Raw genomic sequence first — 25,523 nt, 5'->3', positions numbered from 1 at the left:
CCTAAGGTCCTTATCAGTCATCTAACTGTAGGCAGAGAAGTTAAAGGTGACCTGCAGGAGTTTTAAAACATGGAGCTTATAACTGGTTTGATTTTTCACATACGTACAACATAACTTTCTTACACTGTAGCCGTGTGACTTAACTATCTTCCTATCACTTCAACTTTCTGACCTTTTTAAACTTTGAAAGCACCAGAAATGTCAGGTCAAGTCTTCCCTGTTTGCTAGGGACGAGTCATGTGAGATGAGAGCTGCTCTGAGCGGCCTCCTCCAGATTGCTCCATTTATTAAATACCTGTGTGCATCTCGAGTTACTGAGGTCTGTTCGGCCACACTTCACTGGGTCTGCAGCTATCACATCTTCTCCGATGGGGAACTGAGATGGAGACATAAGGCCCCCAAAGACACTGTGGTTCAGGTCCACTAGAGGTAGCGTAGGAAGTCCCAACACAGAGTAAGCACTGGTACCATCCAGTGCTTTAATCACCACGCTCTCTAGACCTGCTCTAACACATGTTACAAATGCCAGCAGCCATCTGGAGTACTGAACGCATTGCTGTTGCCCAAATGCTGTTAAGTGGGAGAGGTGAATGGGGACAGACGGGAATTTTGAAGAGGAAAAGCAGTGACAAAGAAGGTGGAAGCCAACGCTGCACGCAAAGCCTCAGGGTCTGGTTCTGAACGCAGCAGGGTCGATACCATTGTAATGATCCTTAAAAACAAAGCAGAGAGCAGAGTGCACGTGGCAAGACACTGCATCCCCGTCCCCACGGCCACGCAACCTCCGCTTGCTCTGCCATCCGTGAGCAGTCCCCTCCCAAGCAGGAGTGAAGCCCAAGGCAGTAAGGTACTGGTCCATGTGAGGAAACCCTGCCAGACCCAGCGCGGAACCGGCATCCCCCAGCTGCGGTCCCGGGCTGGGGCACAGCAAGAAGCTGCGCTCAGAGGCAGCTCAGCCCCTCTGGGAGGATCAGGCGAGTCCTACAAGAGCAGGGACAAGTGGGGCACATGGAGCAGCAATATTGGCAAGTGAGGGGCTGCTACAAAAGGGGAACCCACTGGCCCAGACAAGTAAGTATTTCACTACATCAGTGAAAAGCACAAAGCCACTTTCTCCCATACATAACACTTTCAGATGCCAAAGCATGCTTTACATCACCCCGTTCAGAAAATAGTATTTGCCGTTGTATTGGTTTTGCTGGCAAGGTTTTGGTAGCGGGGGGGGTTACAGGGGTGGCTTCTGTAAGAAGTTGCTGGAAGTTTCCCCTGTGTTCGAGAGAGAGCCAATACCAGCCGGCTCTAAGATGGACCTGCTGCCGGCCAAGGCCGAGCCAATCAGCAACAGCGGTAACGCCTCTGTGATAACATTTTTAAGAAGGAAAAAAGTTGGGACAGGCAGATTCGGCAGCCGGAGAGAGGAGTGAGAACATGTAAGAGAAACAACTCTGCGGACACCAAGGTCAGTGAAGAAGGAGGGGGAGGAGATGCTCCAGGCGCCGGAGCAGAGATTCCCCTGCGGCCCGTGGTGAAGACCATGGTGAGGCAGGCTGTCCCCCTGCAGTCCATGGAGGTCCACGGTGGAGCAGATCTCCACCTGTAGCCCGTGGAGGACCCCACGCCGGAGCAGGTGGGTTTCCCGAAGGAGGCTGTGACCCCGTGGGAACCCTGCGCTGGAGCAGGTTCCTGGCAGGACCTGCGGATCTGTGGAGAGAGGAGCCCACGGAGCAGGTTTTCTGGCAGGACTTGTGACCCCGTGGGGGACCCACGCTGGAGCAGTGTGCTCCTGAAGGACTGCACACCGTGGAAAGGACCCATGCTGGAGCAGTTCGTGAAGAACTGCAGCCCGTGGGAAGGGCCCACGTTGGAGAAGTTCGTGGAGGACTGTCTCCCGTGGGTGGGACCCCACGTTGGAGCAGGGAAGAGTGTGATGAGTCCTCCCCCTGAGGAGGATGAAGCGGCAGAAAACAACGTGTGATAAACTGACCGTAAACCCCATCCCCGTTCCCCCTGTGCCGCTGGGGGGGGTTGGTAGAGAAGCCGGGAGTGAAGTTGTGCCCGGGAAGAAGGGAGGGGTGGAGGGAAGGTGTTCTGAGATTCGGTTTTTTTCTCATTACCCTACTCTGGTTGATTTGTAATAAAGTGAGTTAATTTCCCCAAGTTGAGTCTGTTTTGCCCGTGACGGTAAGTGATGAGTGATATCTCTCCTGTCCTTATCTCGACCCACAAGCTCTTTGTTATATTTTCTCTCCCCTGTCCAGCTGAGGAGGGGGAGTGATAGAACGGCTTTGGTGGGCACCTGGCAACCAGCCAGGGTCAACCCATCACAGCAGTGTAGTAAAATCTAGCACGTGCCTCTGTTTCATGCTTCAGTATTGGTCTAAAAACAGTTGGATTCTCCCCCCACCCCACCCAGTTCTAATAAACATGGTCTCCTCAGTTGATATTTCCCTACCAGAACTGCAGGGGGGTTTGAAATACATTTTTCCAGCTTAAACGAAGTCCTTCTGCCGCCTTAGCTCCCAGTCGTTTTATGGCACTATTTTGCACCACTCCTCCCAAAGCACAGCATGCTAGAGAGATCAGTTATGGAAGCTGTGCTGTAGCTCTCAAAAGGCAGCTGCAATCTGCAATCCCACGATGAAGTTACCTGTGCCGCATCTATAACGCAAACCTTAATCGTCTAAGGTTCGTCTAGCACTTTAAAGAAACTAAACACACTGCGAAGTTCCCCCTCTGTTGTAGAGTGGGCTCTGCAGCCACTTCAAGAATCTCGACGAATTCTTGGACAAATTTAGCAAAACCAGCAGCACTTCTTTGTAATAGCAGCCTTTCATTTGGGAAATAAACATCCAGTATTTATTTACAAAGGATTTCTCCTCCTCCTGCCACTGCTGTGCTATGCCCACTGCTTCCCCTCTACTTTGATGCAGAAAACAGAATACCAAGCGCCTAACCAGAACTTAAAGCAGATTTTTAAATTAGTTCCTGACAGTGCAAGCAGATTGCTATTGATTGAAACGAGGCTGATTTTAGGCCTTGGATTAGCAAACCTAATGACTAAATACTGTATTGCCCATTTCAGTACTTCGCACCGTTACTCCCCAGCGGTTTCCTAGGCAGCTGTGAAGCCTCTGCACTTGCAGATTAGCTTGAGAGCGCAAGGCGAGGCCATCTGCGGCTGTGCCGCGCAGCCCTACTCAGCCTGAAACAAGGACCTCCTCCGAAATCCCCCCGGGACGAGGCCCCCGGCCCTACAACCTCATTAAGAGCTCTGAAGCCAGCGAGACTGTTCACATGGTTAAAAGCGAGCCCGTGTGTGAGAAGGGTCTGCTGAACCAGAGCCGGCCCTGGCTCCGGCTGAAGGGGAGCAAAGCACCGTCCGCAGCCCCAGGCGCCTCCCCGGCCTTCCAGGCAGCCCGCCGGCGGTCAGTGGCGGAGAGACCTCCCGCAGGTAACAGCCCAACTCTCCCAGCAATCAGAAACGCGCACCTAAAACTAATCGGTGCGGAGCTTTCATGTCCAAATTGTAAATTCTTGCACTTACAACGGTAGGAATGGATCCTTGTTTTAAGCTACACATGAAGCAACATTTTCCCGATTAAAAGAAAATGGACTTTTTTTTTTCCTTTTGCTTTGTTGTTAGTTTCAAAGAACATTTAAATAACAATATCTGCTAACAAAAAGAGTAACATCAATTAGAAACAAAAAGAAACTGCTTTCTGTAATTTCGGTGTTCAAAAGCAGTGAAATGCAAACACCAAAGCAGCACACACACCAAACCAAACCAATCCCCAAAACCCACATTAAAGGCAACTTCTTTTTTTTTTTTTTTTGGTAAGTTAGCTGCCTAGGATTCATTTGCTTTTAATAGCCTGAGATACTGAAAGTAACAGAACAAGTTACTATCATATTAAGGTAACAGAGTAAATTACTACCACATTTAGACCCTCTTAGACAGAATTCAGCTTCCAAACGCTACATTATTGAGACATGGAAGGACAGGCATATCCATACCTGTCCTCTGGCCCACAAAGACACCAAAGGTTATTTTTTGGACTCGCTCTCCTACATGGCTGCTGAACCTCAGCTAAGAAAGGTACATTTCAGTCTCTGAACTCTGCATCACTAAGCAAACACTCTGCCTCCAACCCACCAGTGGCTTCAAAAGCACATCCAAGTTTTCAATTTACCATTTATCGTTATCTGGAAAAATACAAACAAAAATCAAGCAGCTACGTGCTCCTATTGCCCAACCGTCAGCACAAGCAGCATGATGCCAAGGGAAATTTTCCACACAAAGTATTTCATTAGCCAGATGAGTTTCTAGACCGTTTCCCTCTACCTTGGGAAAAACCCCATAGCCTTTCAGTACCACCACGACACACAAAATGGGGCCAAGGATATGCAACTGGTTTGAAGACAAGCTGTCAATTTTCACCTAGACATCAGAAGAAACAATGTGCATCCTGGATGGAAAATGACTTAGTGTATCACCTTTAGCTCAGATCAGCAATAACCCAGAGCAGTGTTCTCTTGGGGGGCTGGGGGGTGTTATATTCATCAATGAATGTTGGATAACAAGCTGATGAGCATCACAGAAAAATCACATGAATAGGTAATCAAACATGTTAATGTAATTTAGCAGTTCCAGTCCAGCAAGAGCCACAGCAACAATATACATTAATCATCAATAACGCTCAGCAGTTTGACAAAGGCTGGGGAGTGAATGAGAGACAGGAATTAACTCTGCTTTCCCTCCCTCCAGGAAGCTCTGCTGAAGTCACAGAGATGTCACACCCCCAGAGCAACATGACAGCGTTAGCCTTCTTGCCCTTTCCTCCCATGCTCCAAACCCAGCACGCTATTTATGAGCACTAAATACATGCTACACCACCCTTTTCTCCTCAGCTTCTTTGAGACTCTTCCTCATCTCGGGTGATTTAAACAGTGGGTGAGAAAAGGAAGGAGGAGGTGTGAGACACTCATCTTCGTGACAAATGACTATTTGCAGAACAGAGTGTTATTACAGCTGCATTTAACATCTAAACATATTCAATATACTGTGATGCTCCCAAGCTGACTAACCACAGAGCTTGTGGTTAAGCTAACTTGAAATATCAGCAACTTTTTCCTACTAGCCCCAACACTTTTTAGAAGGAGGTCGGCCCATTTTTAGTCTACGCACAGAAATGGCAATGGGTCCCGAAGCTCAGAAAAACCCCACTGTTCTACATCCAGGGTGACCCCAGGCTGCTCAGATGTTCAGAGGAATAAGCAACTCCAAAAATGAACCCCAAAGAGAGAAAAACAGCTCAGCTGAGGCTAATGGAAGACAGACTCAAAGTTCAAAGGGTGACTCTCCGAAAACTGGAATGACGACTTAGGAAAACTCAAGGAAGAGTAACTGGAACTAAGAGGTTTCATCTTATATCTACCTCCTACTTCATCTAAGTGAATTATACACCCAACCATAGAGGAATCCTTTAAAGAGGTGATGGGCTCCTCTCCCCACCAGCACTGTCTGCAGCTGCGGCGGGGATTCCCTTCCACAAACCACCGGTTTAGTCTTGGACGTGGCTTTTAAAAAAGGCAATGACTCAATTCCCAACAAATGCTCCCATGTTGGAGGCAACTGCACACTTTCAAAGGGGCAAGCTTTACTGCAGGCCACTCTGGCTACACTAAAATACATCACTGCTTCAAACACTTTCTCATTCCTTGACATGCCCCTGATGACTGAGAGGTTTTGTCGATTCCTACCGTAGAGCAGCAGTTTCAAGTCAGCACCTTTCCTTGCGCACATGTGTTGAGAACAGCCCCAAATCCTTACAAATCTTTGGCCAAAGGACCTATGACTATTTGAAATGCCCTTTTTTCCCCTCTGCTTGGTTACAGCAGGAGATAAATGTGTTTGAATGATTTTTATACACAGTGGGAGTAATAGGCTGGAAAGGACAGATGGGCTCTTGCAACCCTCTCCCCACACCCTGAGGTACAGAAGAACGAAATATTCAGGAGCAAATAGTAATCTGGATGCTTTGTCAAAAGGAGTGAAGTATTCATCTAATTTTCTAAACAAAGCAGACAACCTGGCACTCAAATCAGCTTACCACTTTGCACCTCTCTACAAGGATTAACAGAATGCCATAATTATAATGCCCAATTTGATTTATTAGAGGAGGCTGTGTAGAAAAGATGACAATTCAGTAGCATTGTGAAGAGAAGGGATGAGAGTATAAGGAAAGCTTCAAATTGAACAGTAATTTCTAAGCAACATCTCAATATAATTAACATTAATTACAGTAAGCTTTCCAAATTAGGTATAAACCTATGCTTAATAACCCTGAGATGCAAAAATCACCCCCAAATTCCAGGAAACTTAATATTACAGCCAATTTGTCTAGACAGCTTGGCAGGAAATGCCAGAATTCTAGGTGTAAACTTTGTGGTTATTAAAAAAAATGAAAAATTATTGAACTTGTCTGTATAATTTGCATAATTAGTTTGAACTAAGAACAGCCTAGTTTATCTAGCTTAGATTTTGCTGCTACTTTCATGAACCTTACAGACCTGAAAACTTGTCTGGTTTTCACAACTGTATCAGCTAGGATAATAAAAGGTATTTAAAAACAAAAAACCTTTTCAATAAAAGATGAATTCTAAGTGTGACTTGTTTAAAAAGGTACAGTGTATTAATGAGTCACTCATCACAGGTTTTATTTTATACTCTTTGTGCAAGCTCCTCACTCTTTGAGTTTGTTACTTATACTTACGGGGGAAAAAAACGATTAAACAAAGAAAGATGAATTCAGGTTTTCATTGATGTGGTAGCACATACCCTATTTAATCACTGATGGCAGCCAAATACTCACCAGAAGAAACAGATAACAATGTCCTCATTTTTCACAGCTGAAATACAAATAATCTAAGCGTTTGGTAAACTAAGGCAGCAGCATATAATTACAGAAACTGGAGTTGGGCCAGTGTAACAAAACCTCGTACCCCAAAGGTTTCTAAGGAATTGTCATGAAATCCCTAGTGGCCACATCTACTAGAAACTTAGTTTTAACTTCCATGTAGAAGATGTCACTGTTAACAACCCTTTCCTCCTCTGCAGCGGGTGATGAAGCGGCTCACCCCAGCTCCAGGAAGAGAGGACCTCCCTGCTGCCCGGCAGAGCACAGCCTCACACATCCACAACGGTGCAAATACGTGAAAGGTGCTGAACTCCCTGCAGCTTAATTTTAGACCTGAAGGAACAACTCTCTAACCCGTAGAAAGTCAGTATTTACTGAAGCTAGGCTTTCATGTTAGAGAGGTTTTGGTGGCAATCGAGGCCTAATGACCTCCTGTGGTGCTCCTTGTTTCCATACTCAAACTGCACCACTCTCAGTTGCATCAACATGAGCATTTGTAAGGTTACTCCGGGGACCAGAGTGGAAAGTGAGCCAGCTTTATGTATACTTTGCAAGGGTCGCTGGATTGGTGTTTGGGGCCTTTCCACGTAAATAAAAAAACCTGACGCAACAGCAGCTTTACAAAGGCAGAGGAGCTGATGAAGCAGAATGCCACAATCCTGGTGTAAGCAACAGGCAGGAATACCATCCAGCACTACTGCTTCTAAACGTTTTATATCAAAGCCAGGGACTTCTGGTGAAATACATGCTTAGCATTTTGTGGGTTTGGATGCCAAGAAAAAGGTCGTAGTAGCTCAAACTTTCATCGAAACTAAAATGTGCATCTATTCACCCATAATAAAAAGTCATTTTAATTTGCAGAGAGTGAAAATTTGAGCACAAACTCATTGCACCTGTAACCAGAGGGGGAACTGAAACCCTATCACTCAACTACTAGCAAAAACAAACAAGAAACTTGATATATTTTAACTACATATACACCAACGAGCCTAAAAGCAAAACATTTGGTATCACTTTGGGGAATTAAAAGAAAACAAACCTGGCAAATATTTTACTAGGAGTGCATGGTTACATGATTTGCTACCTAAATACTTGCAAGCAGAAAAGTACTAACATCTTTACCTAAGTTATTTGCACTGAAGTATTCCAACTATTTTTTTTAAATAAAAAGGAAGAAAACAAAGTCTGCTAATTTGTTAATGAGAACAATCAGCCTCTTCTGGAGTGGGGCCATAAACAGACCATTAGAATTTGTAACATAAAATGTGATGAGCCCTTCTGAACGAATATGCTACAACACAATCCAAAAGATTGTGTGTGGTGGAGAAGTTGTGCAGGGGGTTACATTAGATAACCTTAACAATCCTTTCAAATCCTAAAATATTGAAAGTCTGAAAAAACACTTCCAATAACTGGACAATTCAATCTTTCTTTGTCTGGCACACACACAGAACTAGTTTCACAGAAGAGAAGGTGTGCTTGGATTAAAAAGCTTTTTCTTTGCATCACAGAGAATAAAAAATAGTTTTTCATCACAGCGTAGTTCTTTGCTCAGAACAAATGCTGAAGGGTCAAGTACACTGGTCTTCCCACTGGCTGCCATTTGGCACCATGTTAACGGACAACTGGGAAAGTGTTTGTTCATAGATACAAGCTGCTGTGCCATGTGGATTTCAAACTGATGAATGAGCACTGAGTCACCAACGCACCTCCCTGCTGAGCAGCAGTTAAGGGATAAATAGCCTGCCACCCATAGTGCCTCTTCTTTGTCACCTCCCCAGCTCTGTACACACTGTGGTTCAGATGGGAGTCTCCACAATCATCCCCTCCAGCATGACAACTCTTAATTCATTAATGCTTATGCTTCATTTTAGAAGGGCGCGGAGAAAAGACTCCCGAGAACACAACCTCCTCCAAACTGACTTTCCACTTCTAAAATACTTGAATATTCTCTCCTTCTCAACACACCGTTTTGGGGGTACATACTTATGTTTGCAACTTCCAGGTGCACATTAACAAGCACATCTTCTCCAAAGATGACTATGATCCGACTGATGATTTCTATTTGTGCCTAAGACTGTAAGAACCACAAACCTATGGTATGAACTACTGTCTCAAAGTTGCAGGATACAAGGGAGGTCTGCTCCTTCCTTCTTGCATTACCCAGTACACCTAGTCTTCCATTTTAGCTTATGAAACTTGCCCACAACACAGGATTTGTGCACTTGGCCAGAAGTCTTGTCAGAGACATTGTTTTCACCAGCACAAGTTACCAGAGAAGCCAGTTACATTAACAACCCCAACCTACCAGCAGGACATTTCACAGCGGCCAATGCCACGATACAGTCGCTTCAGATGAGAAATAATTTCCCTACCTGTTTGGATAGCTTCAAAGGGAGTTTCTTCTTCATCCGTTCTTTGCCTCTTTCTGCCTCTCTCTCAGAGCTCCCAGCATCATTGTTATGGCCATTTTCACTCGGCTCAGCAGACACACAGTTTTCAGATTCTCTAGGTTTCTTTCCTGGATGCCTCTCCCATTTCTCCTTCCGCTCCTGAGGCTTTAGTGACATGTCCTTCTGTAAAGGAGGAAAAAAAAAAATAGTGAGTTCTTTAAGTTCTTTGAGACTACTTTTAAGCATTAAGCAGTACAAATATTGAATAAAAACACAAACAAGACAGCATGTTCTTTCCAGAGATGACTTAAGATGAATAATTAGGCACGCACAATGCAAACAGTAATTTTAGATTAGATTAGGATGAATACTCTCCAGGCTATGTGTTTGATTAATTTCAGCGATGCTGGAACTGGTTATGATAATGAGTTTGCTTCAGATTAATTCAGGAACCATACGTCAACAGCACATGAACAAATCAGCGTCCTGAAGGAAAGCCTTTAACTGTTCAACTGAAACAGAGGTGGTTTTTATTTTGTTTTGTTTCTGATCTCAGAAGGCAACATTTCAGACCCCCCTTGGGCCTGACAGTCTCTGATTCACAGTAGCATTCATATGGAGAAATGCACTTCTAAATCCTACCATGCATTCAATAAGCAAGCCGAGATCAATGGGATCTAAACACATAACAGAGGTTGAACACTTCTAAGTGTTAAGTGCCTGCCCTGAAACAGGACTATAACATACAATCTAAGCACAGTTTAAAAGTGGGTATGTCATGTCATAATGATTAACATAGGAAGTGAGATCAGAGAAGGGAATTACTACTGCTATCCCTGGCATCTTTGAGGACTGGAAGCTGAACTCTGGGTGACAATGTATCAACCTCTCCCCCCAACACACACCACACAGAAAAAAGAATTTAAGAAATAATGCCAAATCACTAGGACATTAGTTCACTACAGCTAGATAAATTTTTCCCCAATGCCTTTTATTAACTGCTCAAGGGTAAAAACTAAACTCTTTTGGAATGTTTTACAGAATCGCTATCCCAATTAATTTTTTATGTGAGGTAAATATATCAGATTAGGAGATACCTTAAAAGCACTGTTCACCATGCCAAGATTTGTCAACTTCAGCCACAGGAATTTTTCCAAATTCCTCACTCCCCCTTTTCTAAATGCCTCGCTTCTGACTCAAGCAATTACATCATGGATATTTGTATCCTACATGAATGGAGCTTGCAATACAACTTGCTCACGTCAACGCACACACCTTCAGTACTGCAGAAGAGCTCATGCAAATCATTAGCTCTCTAGACTCTCAAACACTAAAGCCCAACAAAAAAGAAAATCAGGAATTGGGATGAAATGCCCTGCTGATTGCTCTAGATTACTTCCTCCCCCTCTTGTTTAATTAGTGAACTGACTGCCTCAGTGTGCAACATGCTGATTCCACTCCAAATCACTCACTGTTTGAAGTCACCCTTCCCTGTGAGGCAAGATGATGCACTGATGACACTTTAGGGTCACAGAGACATTGAAATTTAAATTACAATGATAAAATACATACAGGTGTTTCCTATTCCAACCCTGGCTCAAACACAATTAGCCAGCACCCAAACTCTACACACTTTGCACAGGGGTCCTGTGCGGCTGGCAAGCTCCTCTTAAAGCACACATATATACAGCAAGTTGCAGAACCCCCAAAGATACAATCCCCACCCCAAAATTAAAATAAGTAGCACTTATTAATAAGTCTCAGAGATGCAGAACATACCAGAACACAGCTCAGCTTGCCAAGTCCTAGTGAAACTACTGAAAGAGCAAGGAAAATGATTGTCTGGCAATATTGTCCATGAATGATAAAACGAGGAATGCAAATTAGTGTTAAGTTGCTCGCTTTGGGTTTTAGTTTTAAGATAGCACGCTAAAGCAGCAGTTCAAGATGCCACTTTAAGAAGGTCACATTGCCCTATTTACTGGGAAGCTGCCGAGATAGAAATCAAAATGCTAAGCTTTAGTAACTAATCAGAAACTAGTGCAATGGAAATGACATCTGTTAACTGATACTCAGCAAAACATTCAAAACAGAAGTCACCAAAAATGTGCACTTCTTCATAAAGCCAGATGCAGCTGCAGTGTGACGGCAGACGCATGGAAGATGCTGCATGAGGTGACACGGGCCCCAGATAAGGGGGAAAGGAGGCTGTGGCAGGGGAATGCCACCATGTGAAAGCACCAGCAAATAATGCACTCCTGGCTCAGCGTGTAATACTCACTTTTAAGGATGCTTTCAAAGGCAGTAAATGGCCATTTTGGTTTAAATTCTAGCTGGCTTCACATGGGGATTGGGTCTCTGTTAATGCCTTAGGGAAAGTCTCCCCTCAGCACCCACAGCACATTCACTGCACGTTTTAGACGATTCACTTCACCATGTAACTAGTCTGGAAATCTGTGTTTTTCCCCTTACTGAATGCTACAAAATTCCCTACTTAGAAATTTAGCCTTTTATCCCCATTTTGTTTGGAGATTTAAGGTTTGTCTCATCGCTGAGCTACTAGCAAAATTAATTCAGGGAATACAGTCATAGCTGGATCAAAGCCAAGGAAATAATGCGTTCACTTGTAGTGCCACTTGCGTCCAAGAATCTCAAGCACTTTCCAAACAGCCGTGAATTAAGACCCAAGCCCTGGTAGCCGAGGCTGCTGCTCGCCTCTGGCAAGAGGAAGGCCGAGGGAGGGATCCTCAGCCCCGCAGCACGCCTGGGGCAGCCATGGGGAAGAAGCCAAGTTTCTCAGTCCCGTGACAAGAAAAGCTATTCCACAGGCCCGTTCCTCCCCACTTCAGTAGAGAATGCAGCTCACAGAACTTTGCTTTTTCTGAGAACCCAGGACACTGAACTCAGCTTCTGCTTACTGACAGAGGGTGACAGCGGGGCTGTCTTCTATGCTGCTAAATGCAAACTTCTTTGCAGCCTCAGGCAGAGAGCAGGAGGGGGCTAATGGGGTTTCTGTTCTTGCCTCCTTTGTTTCCTTTCTATTTACTCTACTAAAAGAGCCTTCCAGCGATTGTTCTTTTACTAAAGTTTACGACCTCCAAGTTGGGGACCTCACTTAGCACAAGAGCTTACTATTTTTGGATGTGCATCTGTGCTTGCGCACAGGCAATTGCTGGAAAATTTAAGCACATACAAAATATACAGTACATCACTGCAGTGAACAACGTTTATTGATGCACCTTGACTTCAGTCCAGAAATCCCAGCCGGCATGTAAGACTGGCCTTCTGACAAACTGCTCCACTGGAGCCTTCCCCCTAGACAAGCCCAGACGAGCAGGCATTTTTGCCCTTTGCACGTCACGTAAAGCCTAGGGGTTCACACAGCGACAATGTCTGAAGTCAGGCCCTGAAGTCAAAAGGTCTCCATATCCAATCTTGGCATTTCTGCCCAACCCAGGAGTCAGCAGATCTGGCCACCTCTGCTGTCAGGGCCAGCAAATCCCCTTCTCCAGGGAAGGCTGGTGGATCCAGGCCCATTCTCTCTTCTCAGTTCCAGGAAGGAGATTGCCAAATCTTGTTCCAGAATATACAAAACTATTTTGTTCCTTACTACTCACCGTTTCCAGGGCTGTCTCCTACCTGTCCTCACTTAGGAATCTCTCTCACACCTTCCAGGGCAGGCTACAGCCTCTCCATCTGCAGCCCCTTGCCTGTCTGGGCTGCAGACGGAGAGCAGATGGTTCTAATTGGCTGCACGGTTACAGATAAGAAAGAATTAGGCCTTTCCTTACAGCCTCTTTCCTGGCAGTTACTCCATAAAACATACAGATTCTACTTCCCCATTTGCTTATTTGGATGTACAGATACCAAAGAACACTTCAGCTGAAAATGTAATTGTGGTACCTCCTCCAGCTCTAACTGAAATACCTTGCACACCAGTAGCTGTGAAGATCCACTGGCATACCACCGCAGCACAGGCTGGCAACCCAAGTATGTAACCTAGACTCTGCAACAGATTTTGAGAGTCCATAATAAAAATCGCTGAATTTTTTTCTTCGCTATTTGGCCCAAGCTATGCAATTGCACCTTTGCTTGCGGTGGAGCTGGCGACATCCTTAATCACTTGGACCGCTCCTTCCTGAAAAGCCATTTTTCTGTCACCAAGGCACAGCTGCAATCTCCAAAGACACTCAAGGTACACACTGCTCAGTTTATAAATAAAGCTGTGAATAATGCTGGGCGCATGGCCCTCGGCTCTGGAATGAGACCATTCTTACCCATAAAATGCCACAGCAAGAGACTTCTGCACAGTGGACTCCCCGTTGCCTATTTGATCAGGAAATAATGATCAGCCCTAGAGGACCCTGGCGCAAGCTCACATCCACAGCCATCCGCTGGCTGGAGTTATCACTGCGTGTTTGCTCAGCCCAGCTCAAACTCTGCCTTAATCCTCTGAGTTTACACAGCTCTTTGAGATCTCAGAAAGCACGTAGGGGGAGGTTGGAGTTGTAAATACCTTTCATACACAGGGAACACTTAAAGAACCTGAAAAAAAGTGCAAAAACCACACAGCTAGATGAAAAACCTGGAGCGTGCTGCTGGGGTGCAGAGGACAAAACCAACACCTACAGTTCACAAAATAACTACCCTCAGCCCTCAAGGATCAGTTCAAAATGCAGCCCTGGTGTGAAATCAAGTCCATTACAATCCCCCGTCCCCAGGGCCCATCGGACACTGCAAGGCTCAGACACGCAGCCAAGGACTGGTTACACTCCACTCCTGCTAGACTGCCTCTGCTGACTTCAGAAGATTATATGGGCTGATTTCCCAGAAGGGAAAGAGCCTCCAGCTTCTCTCTCCACAACTCTTCACTGCAGCACTTATTCCTTAAGTTGGGGAACGTGAAATATCCCACTGAACATCAAACAGGAGAAGGATCCATGCAAAGGAAATAAAAAAACGTACTGCTGTCTCTAAAACTGACCCTGCTTCTCCTGTTTCTGCCTCCAGCTTCTCTCAGCAAAATTGCAATGGGAAAGCTCCCGAGGATCTAAGCACCGACTATCCTTATATCAACTTTAACATGCAATTAGCAGTAGGGTTGTCAAACGTGTTTGTTTAATAGTTCAGGGAGAGATCCTGGCTCAGAGAGGAACTGAAACAGATTTATTTTTAATTAGGTTACTTTAAAAATATTCCTACTGACCTGATACCCAGTTTATAGAACAGCAACATTGAAACAAAAGCTGACTTAATACGCTTGTGCTTTCCAAGTAGACAAAGCACGTTACAAATACAGACAGGACCACTACTAAGGGAAATCTATTGTCCATTTAGTTGCATAAAGATGACACAAGAGACAGTAATTCAAACGGAAAGATAATATTGGAGATATACATGAGAAACTTACATGAAAGAAATTAACTTTTGAGGCATGGATTTGAAGATAGGTCCGTAGAGAGAGAAACCACCGCACGAACAGGAGCGAGCACAAGAAAAGATGAGTAACCAACAGGCAAATGAAATGAGGTGAATAATGAGGACAGAAAAAAGGGAGAAAAAAGGAATGGGATAAGAGGTAACTCCACCAGAAGGTATCAGGTAGGACCACACCAAAGTGATTGAATTGGAACTCAATGTGGTGAACAGGCAGCAAATGCACGTGGAGATCTTAAAAACGAGCTGGAGCACACTGTGACGGTGGGAGAGGAGGAGACGTTTGAGAGCTCAGCTCTGGAGAGCTATGGGGTAGAAGGAGAACCAGGAGGGCAGCGAAGGGGAAGGAGCCGCAGCGGTAGGACTGGCCCGCAGCTCAGTACGGCAGCTCCGCGCTGGAAGCCCCATCTGGCAGCAGGCCAGCCCGGCTTCACTCTCCCCACAGTTCAGGGCACTTTGGGAGGCAGTTGGCTGGCATCTCCAGCCGGCAGACTGCAATTTTCATGGACAGGGAAGTTCTCACTTTTCCTGTAATATAACACACACTTGTTTGTTTTACTTCCCTGCCCTCTCTTCTCCCCCACTGCGAACTTCACTAAAAATGTAACTCAAGCCCCTAGCCTTTCAGCCAAAGCCACTAAAGCTTTTTTAAAAGGCAAAAAAAAAAAAAAAAAAGAGTCTAGATTTGAAATGACTCTCTTGCTTTGGCCCTACATTCAAGCAATGCAATCAATATCAATTAAAATGATTGCAAATGAAATCCTTGCTTGTTTAACCTTAGACTGCAATTCTCCTTTCGTAGCTGACATATTCCAGATGAGTTTGGGTCTTGCTTTTTAAAATGCATCACGTTTGCTCTGACCCTGTCACATGTTTAGCTCAAGAATAAGACGACTTTTTGACAAGATGGCTTTGGAAACGGTAAGACTTTTGAAGCTGCCACTGGTTTGCAGGTTTATGATACATGATTTAACTTAAAAATAAAAGCGGATGAACCAAGAAACTCACTGTAATTGAAACAGTCAAATTTATTACCAGAAGCTGCGTTCCTGTCACCTGTGAAGAGCTGAAGAGCAAGCTGCTGGTACTCTGCTAAATGCCCACTTGTTATGTCTCCCAAGAATTAAGACCTTTGCTGCTAGGACCTTGAAGACACCATACCAAGTAGAGACACCTTGGACAAACGTTACCCCAAAAATTACAAAAGGGAAGATCAGTATCGCTACTTTTAAATGCATTTCAATCCACAATGATTTTCATTTCTCATTTCCAATCTTGCTCTTTCTGCTTGCACGAGACCCGAATAAAGTGCTGAGCAGTAATTGTTTTAAAAAGTTGGGGAGAAGGGGGCTGGTACTGTTCTCTTCCTTCTCAATTACTTGAGGGGAAAAAAACAGTCCTCTCCTTCCACCGTAATACCAAGTACCTGGAAGCAGCATGTTTAATAGTAATTTAGGGGACGATAAAAGTAAGAACGTATACAGCAAATACCTTCTCTTTAGTAAGAGGTCAAGGAAATCTGCATGAATGTGAGCATATGGCTGTCCATGTTTTTGGTATAAACCCTTCTCCACCATCACCCGTTGGGGAGTTAGATACACAAAATCTACTGTTTTAAGCAGCACTCTGCAAGCTCAACAGGAAGCCAGCCATGGCTTTCTCCTCCTCCTCCAATTTCCTCTTCAGAGCCTGCAGGCGCCTCACTGCAGAGAACTGCACACGTCCTCCTCACTACCTACTAACAGACATACTGTACAGCTATTAAAACTCCCACAGGTGCTTGCTGTCCATCAGAAAGGAAATGATCCCATTTTAAGCCATCAGTATTTCCTCTAGTGATGGCAGTAAATGCCCGACGAGTGCTCACAGAATTACTGTCAGCGGAAAGTGTGTCAGAGAGCAAGGGAGCTTAAATGATTGAAGGGAAGCTGGGGCACCATTTTCAGGTAGATGAAATGAGGCATATGGCAAGCCCAGCCTGCCCAGCTTTTACAGGCTGCAGGAGTGCTGAAAGGCGCTGCTGTTCGTGCACCGCAAGGCCAACCTGCCCAGCTTTCACAGCAGATAAAAGTACGTTTCGGCTGAAGCTGCTTTCAGCCAGGACTGGGAGCTCAGCCTGCCCAGTTTATGTAGTGTATGAAGGAGCTGGAAAAGAGCTTGTGCTTATCTGACAGCACCTACTTCAGTTTATTTGAGCAGCATCACTGCACTGCTGGGTATGAATGCTGAGCATAGAGCACGTGCCTCCTGCAAACTCCTGTCGTCTCAGTGTGTACCCTCCCAAGAGGGAACAATTAGAATGGCAGCAGCACTGCACACTGCCCTCACACTACCCAACATCTCGCAAGTGACGGACTACGCATAACACCTCCATTTTAAAGAATGTGATCTGGGGGACGTCAATCTCAATTAACTTCCAAAGGTACCCAGCAAGTAAGTGGCACAGTCAGGCACGCACTCCAGGTGCAGTGTTTTGGGAAGACGTTCCTCAAGTGTGCCAACATTCAATGACACTGCTGGGCCCACGCTGCTGACAGGCAGCAATCACAAGCTTGTTTACAGAGCAGCCTTTAAACACTTAATCTGAACTAATTCCCCTTCCCCCCAGATTATTTAAACAGGCACTCGTATTGGATTCAAACAGCTCCCACCCAGTGACAGGATTAGGACCTGAAGAAGAGGCTCCTCGCTTGAAGCCAGATGTGGCCGTTTCATCACTCATTTCAATCTTGCCAGGATGGTAACACAACCTCCAGCCTCCAGTTGCACCAGCTGGCCCCAAGCTGCCAAAGGAAAAGGCATGAGGGTCCTACCAGCACAAACAGGTATGGCACCTGGATGCTGTCACCACTACCAGTTTTCAGCTAAACTGGTCAGAAAAAACAGGAAGGCGCTGTTGAGTAAAAGATGCCTCCAGCCTATTTGTCACTATGGACAGGAATGCTTAGAAATACTGTGTCTGTCTTTAAAATTAGTAACAAAAGGAGAAGACACAACTGTTTCAACCTCTGCTGAGAGGGGGATGTCATGCTTCCGTGAACTGGACTCTGGAAACGGAGTTGAGCCAACCTGAGGCTGGGCAGATGGATGGGGCGTATGGCTCATTTACCAAAGGCAGAGGCCTGAACTGGTCTCCTCCATCTATACACCTGCATTTAAAGTTTTGATCTGCACAGTGCAAAGTATATAGCAAACACATTACGATTGTACTGATTACCATGTGAATAGGTTCATACTTTAGACTTAGAAGACACAGCTATAATGTTAGGTAGCTTGGTCATGAATTCAAGAATCTCAGGCCCGATTTCTTCAGTAATTCAAAGCTTCTACCCACTAAATACAAATGCAAAGTTTTAATTTACTTTCTAGGATTCCTGATTCAACCACGTGTTGTGTCCACTCATTTTAAGGTACATACTTTTAAAACATAGCCACAAAAAACATACTGCTCTTAAGGCAGTAGCACCTACAGAATGAAAGCTCCAGACGAATCTCCCATGTGGTGACAGCCTCGAACACATTCACTCTACAAAAGCAGCTGCAGACGTTTTGAGACTCTGCCTCCAGCCTATGCTCTTCATTACCACCCTCCTAGGAAGGGTGCCATTCCCAAAGATGCTGCAGAAGAGAGGTATGAATGTTCTTCTTCAACAGCAGAGCAGTCTGCAAGCTTAGCTTCAACCGCAGTTTGACACAGCTTGCACAAAGCCAACGAACACTGCGCTGAAGGAGACGAACGCTCACAAATTCACTTCTGCCAACTCTGCTGTAGGGGCGAGAGTCTCCAGAAGAAAAACAACCATATTCTGATCCCTGGTGCTGCATGATAAATTAATTTATGTTTAAGCTCTATGACACTAGAGGCATTTTTTATCAACTCTGCAGTTGCCCTCAGTGGTAGGCAACAATTTTCACTTCAGCTGTCATGAGGTCTAGAATGTGTATTAAATAATTAGTCCTCTGGTAGTTTCTTTTGGCTAGGAAACAAATGAGAAGAAATATAAATGATCCAACAACAAGAAATATGCAGAAGCCAGCCATCTCCAGAAACAGCTGCCCATAGCATATTACTTCAACCTAAGGGGAAAACTCTGAGTCGGGTGATGTCTAGCAGAAAAGAAATGCCTTTCTAAATACCTAAACGTCACATGTGCTAATGAAAAGTCTGGGACAGTGCAACTGTGCCACCCTTGTCACCCTCGCTCCTCCTCAAACGTGCTGCTGGAGAAATGTATTGTACAACAGAGGTCTACAGCTGTCAGTCTCGCCAGCAGCTATGTTCTCCCACGTCGAGTGGCTTAGCACACCACGTGCTCGTGAGCAGCTCATCTATAACTGGTTTGCTAGAACAAACAACAAGCAACCAAATGTTTCCATATATCCTTAGGGTTTCCTAGAATAGTTCCAAACATTCTGATATCTGTGTCAGGAATGAAACATTCAGTTATATCCCAGGCAATCGCTGAGAAAGGGGAAACATACACTACAGTAGCAGGCAATCTTGATGTATTCTATGTTACAAAACATTTTGAGTCAGAGAGCTCAAAGGTCATTAATAGATTTTCATATGTTTACAGACAGCAGCAATTTCAAGCTCCGTAATTTTAAAACTGCATGTCAGTCTCTCAACTTCCAGCTGTTATTTCAACATTAGATAATGAACACAATGCAAAGGTTACACAATCACTTGAACTAGCTTATGCTGTAGATCCAGTCACACAAATCATTATTAAATTCTAATTACACATATATTATTTTACAACTCTTATTAGAACAGCAGGGCAAATCTTCTTTTCTAAAGAGATCAACAGTTTAGAAGAAGAGGCCAGAAAGGTTATTCTTTTAATGTGACAGAGAGTTGTTCCTCTCTCTCCCTCCATCACCTAAACCACTGCTGATTTATGAGTCTCAGAAACAACGCTGCACCTTGTTAACACCACACCAGTCAGTGCACATACAGCTATCACCCCATATTTTGCTTAAGTGCTTTATAGATCCCTAACATATAGACATTGATGCCTACTTAAAATAATCATCTTTGATCAGAGGGGAAAAAAAAGCATTTAGTGATTACCCAGTGTACTGTCTGAATACGCTCCTGTTTTTAATTTATACAACTACTTTGACACTGAGGGTGTCTTACCCTCCAAAACTTAAAGACATTTCTCCTTGGGAGAATGTTGTTATCTAACCTAAAGTTTTGCAAGACATCAGGCTTCCATACCATAGGGTTTTGTTTTATTTTATTTTAATTTTGGACCAGAAGAAATCACTGTAATCATCCAATCTGACCCTTTTATCATACAGCCAAATGAGCAAAATCACCCCAACTGTGAAGTGGTCTTAGGGAAATCTTGGAAGTGCACTAGCAAACTACCCCATTACCAAATAAGAAAATCAGCAAATTATGTTTTGCTCTTGCCTCTCTTTTTTTTTTTTTTTCCCCTCTATTCCCAGGCAGTGCAAAGTGTTATCCACTCTGGTTTATTCTGCCCAAATCCAGCTGTCAGTTGCACAGCATGTAACCTCAATGGGAATTGAAGAATCTCATCCCCAAGATTCAGCTTTGAAGCAGGACAGACCAGCAACGTCCCTTTGTGCGAGTGAGGTCTCCTGCGGTGACAGCAACGCTACCCTGGCAAAGTGATGTCTCTCTAATCCCCAGAGCATCCTTAGCTAGCAATGAATTTCACACTGGGAAATTCCATGCTTTGACATTAAATAATTCCAGCTGGGATCTTCAAAGGATAAGAGATAGGAGTCCAATCCCATCACATTCCAATAGGAAGCCCTTAAGGTTTGTTTATTTTCTGTTTAAAAAGGAAACCCATATTTCATTCTCATTTCCATTCCAGTTTCCTCTGGGAAATGAAATTGAAAGCAAGAAACAGAGGGCAAGAGCAGTGCTAATGGGAAGACAGACTTTTATGAGACTGACAAATGACAAAGACAATTCTTGGGTACATCAGTTTGCAATGTATGATAAAGAAGGAACAGACAAATCAGCACATTCATTAATGTTCCTGAGAGAAAGGAGGATCTGTACTTTTGTCTGGTTAGTCTCACTCGCCACTAAGGAAGAGGTAACTAAGCAAACACTCCACCAGGACAGCAGACAATTAAAGCTCAAGAGCGAACAAAACCAGCAAGCTGTAGAGAGGAGAACATGTGCAGAATCAAAATGATGCTATCCACTTATCCAAGCATGTCAAATAAGGCCTCAGGCAGGCAGAGCTGACAGGACAATAACCCACTGCAGAGAAAGACTTCAGCAGAGCAGGTGCCGTCAATCACTCCTCCTTGCTGTCTGACCAAATCCAGAGTGAGTGGTGCAAGTTTTCATCGGCTTTGCCACTCTCTTTCCATTATGTTTAGAGGATTCGGGTTTTCCCCCATCCAAGCGGTGCTAAGCTGGGCCTCTTTGCAACCACTTCCTCAACCCATGCTAAATTACGAGTTCCTCTTAATGCTTAGTTGTCAGACCCAGAAACCTCTATCTGCACTTCACAGACCTGAACCCAAAGGCTGGCTGGTTTGTAGGACCTGTTTTCTTCCTTGACTGGAACAAGGCTTTAGCAGTCAGAGACTAAAGAAAGGGGCATTCATGCAATGTTTTCCATTTGCTGCTAGCCCTCAATTTTGAAATGCAATAGGGAATTAAAACATGACACAGAGCAGCAACTTTCACCACTAACCCACTCAAATTAGTTAAGAGCCCTTGTACATCTCACGATTCATGACTCTGAGGGCTTAACTTTGCTTCTCATTTACTGTTCACAGCACCTTGTCAATGGTAAACATCACAGAGCAAGAAATACAGATGTAGCACACAGTATTTATTTGTTCAAATGGGCATAACCCTTTGGCAAGTACCAAAAAATCCAGTCAATGTGAGAAGGGTTAAGACAGAACAGATGCAACCAGAGACTCTGGAGAACAGCCTGCATGGAAGCAGGGTTTCTTGTGATTACTTCTGTCTTGTAGCTCTTAATAAGCCACATCACAGCTGACATCTCCACCAGCTATCTGCTTCCTTATGTAGATAAACAGAAACAGAAAAGCTGACATGGCAATTATATTGTACACACACACACACACACACACGCTACCTAACAACTCTCACTGCTACGACAGCACGAGCAATGAAGAACAAGCACATCCGGAATTCTCATCCAGGCTCTGACACCAATTCTTAATGCAACCATACGCAAGATACCTCGTTCAAAAATTGTTTTAAAAAGCGCTCACAAAATCAGCTAAGAGTTGCAGCACATCTCTCTTAAAGGTGTTACGATACAAAGAACTTTCAAGATGAAAAGGAGCTATAAAAGCATTTCACAACTACTCTTTGTTAATAAAGCTCTAATCCCCATCACAGTTGTAACCCAGGAGACTCTTGGTGCCCACCTATTCCCACGGCACACGGCACCCGAGCGGCGTGACCCCACGCGCGGTGCTGAAGTCCCCGGCCAGGCGGAGCGGGGAGATGCTGCTGGGGTGGCGGCAGGGCAGGCATCCTCTCTGCCACCTCCATCTCGGGAGGCTGTTGCTAAGCGACAAAGTGCCACCGATATCTGCAAAATCCTCTGGCTCTGCCCACCCCGAGCGCCTCGGCCCTATTCCCAAACACGGCACCCAACAGGCCGCAGCGTCCCTCTTGCAGCCCTTGATAATCTTGCTTTTATGTGTAAGGCAGCTCTTGTCAAGGAATTCAGGGAGCCCTATGACAGTAAAAACTGCGGATAAAGAGATAGTATCAAGAATACTGCATTTCAAAAAAGCAGATAAAAGGGCAGAAGGGGAAATTTCACGCATCAGACCAGAAGTGCTCACTAAAGCAGAAAGCGGTCTAAAACACAGGAGCTTCCAGGTATTTGTTTCCAGTGAAGGATATGGATTTCCCAATATCCCCACTGTGGCCGAGCAAAATTACAAGCCTTAGTTCTCAGGTTTCAGCAGGATCTGTAAAAGCAGGTGACGGAGAGACTAGCACCCTTTTTGCGATGATGCCAGAAGCAAATGTCTTCTCAAACCTCACAGATACAGACTGACAATATAAAGGCTTTAAAAACGAGAAAGACGGGCTTAAACATCCACCCATCCCAAAGAAGGCAGTAACCTGGGGAATGCAGAGCCATGTTAATTAACGTGTGCTTAAGGGCAGTTCATCCCCCATCTCTCTCTCCACACCACATCTCTCTCTCTCTCCACATATTACTCTGTTATTGATACAGATGAGGCTTGTGGCTTTCACATCCCATTAGGGAAAGTCTTCCTCTAGAGAAAAAGGGGGGGGGGGGGGGGGGGAAGCGTGCTGAGAAGGTCAGGGAAAGTTCTTTCATAATTTATAAATAACATCACCATTTGGCTTTTATCAGGCCTTTTTCATTAGCAATTCTTAAAGCATGACACAAAGGGAATCAGCACTTTGACCTCTATTTTACAGAATGAGAAATTAACAAATACAAAGAAACTTGCCCCAAATCGACCGTCAGTCCTCTGACAAATCTAGGAGGAGAACCTACATCTCCCAGCTTCTAGATCATACTGTGCTCCAGGAGAAGTGACAGTCAAATGACATCGAAATCTCCTTCTGACACTATAAAGGATTTCATGTCCGTGGTGGAGAGCAGATTTTTCTAGGACACGCTGTAAATGCAAACACAGATACTCGCTACAGAGGAGGCAACAGGTGGGATTTGTACAGCTTCAACCTTACATCCTTTTGAGTGTCTTAGATAAAATCAGCTTGAGAATAGCGAGGACAACACGATCAATATATTAAGTCAAGCTGTTTGTTAGCAAACGAGTAGAACTGGCAGCTCTTCTTGGCTTCTGAAACATGACACATAACCTGGCCTTTCTAATGCGCTACTTTGGATGGCACCCAAATCCAGGACCATCTGGCTAGCATGGGCATATGTATACAAAGAGGACAGAAGAGACTCCTGGCTGACAGATAAAGTGACATATCAGTGCAGCAACACGGACTTTAAATCTCTTCAGAGTTTGCAAAGCCAGCTAAGCACGCTGGAAACATGAGGCCAGTTAAGTGACTTCAGGGCAATATGAGGGCTGAGAATTTCTCATACATGAGATCCAGGTAAACTTTTGTTTTCTTGTGGAAACCATTGCCAATGGTACAAAAAAATCAAAACAAAACAAAACAAAACAACCCAAAACCCCAACAAAACAAACCTACAAAATGCTTTTCCTGGTGTAGATTTGAAGCAGAGGGTATCACATTTCCTTCCCTCTCCCAAAGCTAATCCCTAAATTCAAAAGCCTGATTTTTCCACCTCTGTTTTTACATTCACTCTTGCATGACGCTCTCCTGGCATCACACAGCAGTCAAAACCAACATGTTATTCCATGGCTTAGAACTTCTTAAAGCTTGGCCTCCCAGCTACGGTACAGGCCACTCCTTCCTTCTCTCCTGCTACCAGGACACAATGCACAGATTCTTCTAGATTCAGTTTCTAGCACTTAAGTGATGATTTGGCAGTAAGGAAATGAGAATACTTAGGCAACAGCACAAATAGCAATCTGTCCAAGAGAACAAGTGGGATGTCTCATACCACATTTAACATCCAATTCTGCATTCACCTACATGGTTTTACGTAGCTGTTAACTCCACTGAGATAAGGACAGTCAGTGGAGAAGAGAGAACAATCATGAACTCAGCTTATGTCAACTCAAAAACCCCCAGGAATTACTGAGGAATCCAACAAAACAGCTATTACAGTTTAAGAAAACACGGACCCACCTATCCACCTTGTCTTCTTCCTGAAGGTTAGCATCCCAAAACCAGAAGACACAAGAGAACATAGGCTAGCCTGATACGATGATCCAACGGGAGAGTCCATTCAAATGAACAATCCTCTGATACACCAAAAACCCAGCTGTGTCAAGGTCAGGGGATTAAAAGGGACTTAAAATTGTAGCCGTCATTTGGGAGGAAACTATCCCCCAAAATGTGATCAAAGGTTCCCAGATCATCCTGGTTTAGATTGAAAGACATCAAGCTTGAAAGCTAAACAATTCTCTCATTAAATGATTTCTTGGGGATTTCTTAACTGTCCATGCCCCTGGATCCTCCCATTGATTTGGGCCTCATAGCAGCATTTTTTTCCACACAGTGAATGCTTTTTTCCTTGGAGCACGTTAAAGCGTTGCTTCAGAAAGCTGAGGGAAACAGAAAGCACTGTCACAAACACAAATTAAAAGAGAGCCAGCTCCTATTCCCTGGATATCCAAAATTTCAAAGCCAGAGAGACCGGAATTAAAATATCTTTTAACAAACACAAACATGCCAAGAAGGGGTGACTCAGAGTGATGGTCCAAAGCAAGGTAGTCACACTTTTAAATACTGAAGCCCACCAGAGTCCCACATCCCATTCTCAAATCTTTCATTTACAGAGTGAAGGCATCTAAGAGTTGGTTTTGTGTCTTTCCTCTTCACTGTGATACTTGACAGGATCACACAAGTCCTTCTGACTGTTTCCTATCTGGCATTACAGTACAAAACACTGCAGATAAACCATGTGTGGTCTTCCATCCTTAAGTTTTTAACCAAGCACAGCAGAAAGTCACTTCCTCTGCACAAAAAGAGCATTTGACAAAGAAGTTTCAAGTGAATGAGATACTTTGGATAAGAACAGAGTCTTCAGGAACGCTGAAGATAAAAACATCCACTTTTCTACATCATTTTTCTTTAGCGTTAACTATCCTCCACTATCCAGATGGACTGCACGTTTATTATGACTTCTCCAAAGAT

At 44.4% G+C, this 25,523-nt stretch overlaps 1 protein-coding gene across 17 annotated transcripts in view; it reads right to left on the bottom strand.

Annotated features, from left to right (window-relative positions):
- The window catches only part of FBRSL1 (fibrosin like 1), a 561,483-nt gene that overhangs the window by 400,656 nt on the left and 135,304 nt on the right, over positions 1-25,523 (bottom strand). For 16 of the 17 annotated variants that reach the window (XM_030024925.2, XM_030024940.2, XM_030024933.2 and 13 more), the window contains exon 2: positions 9,293-9,493. In XM_030024925.2, the coding sequence (XP_029880785.1) occupies positions 9,293-9,493 (201 nt within the window). Of the gene's footprint in view, positions 1-9,292; positions 9,494-16,237; positions 16,265-25,523 lie in introns of those variants that run through there. The other variant, XM_041125739.1, reaches the window with a different exon arrangement.

The sequence above is a fragment of the Aquila chrysaetos genome, chromosome 9 (genome assembly GCF_900496995.4).
Source record: "Aquila chrysaetos chrysaetos chromosome 9, bAquChr1.4, whole genome shotgun sequence".
NCBI lineage: Eukaryota > Metazoa > Chordata > Aves > Accipitriformes > Accipitridae > Aquila > Aquila chrysaetos.
This window is presented reverse-complemented; position numbering and strand designations above follow the sequence as displayed.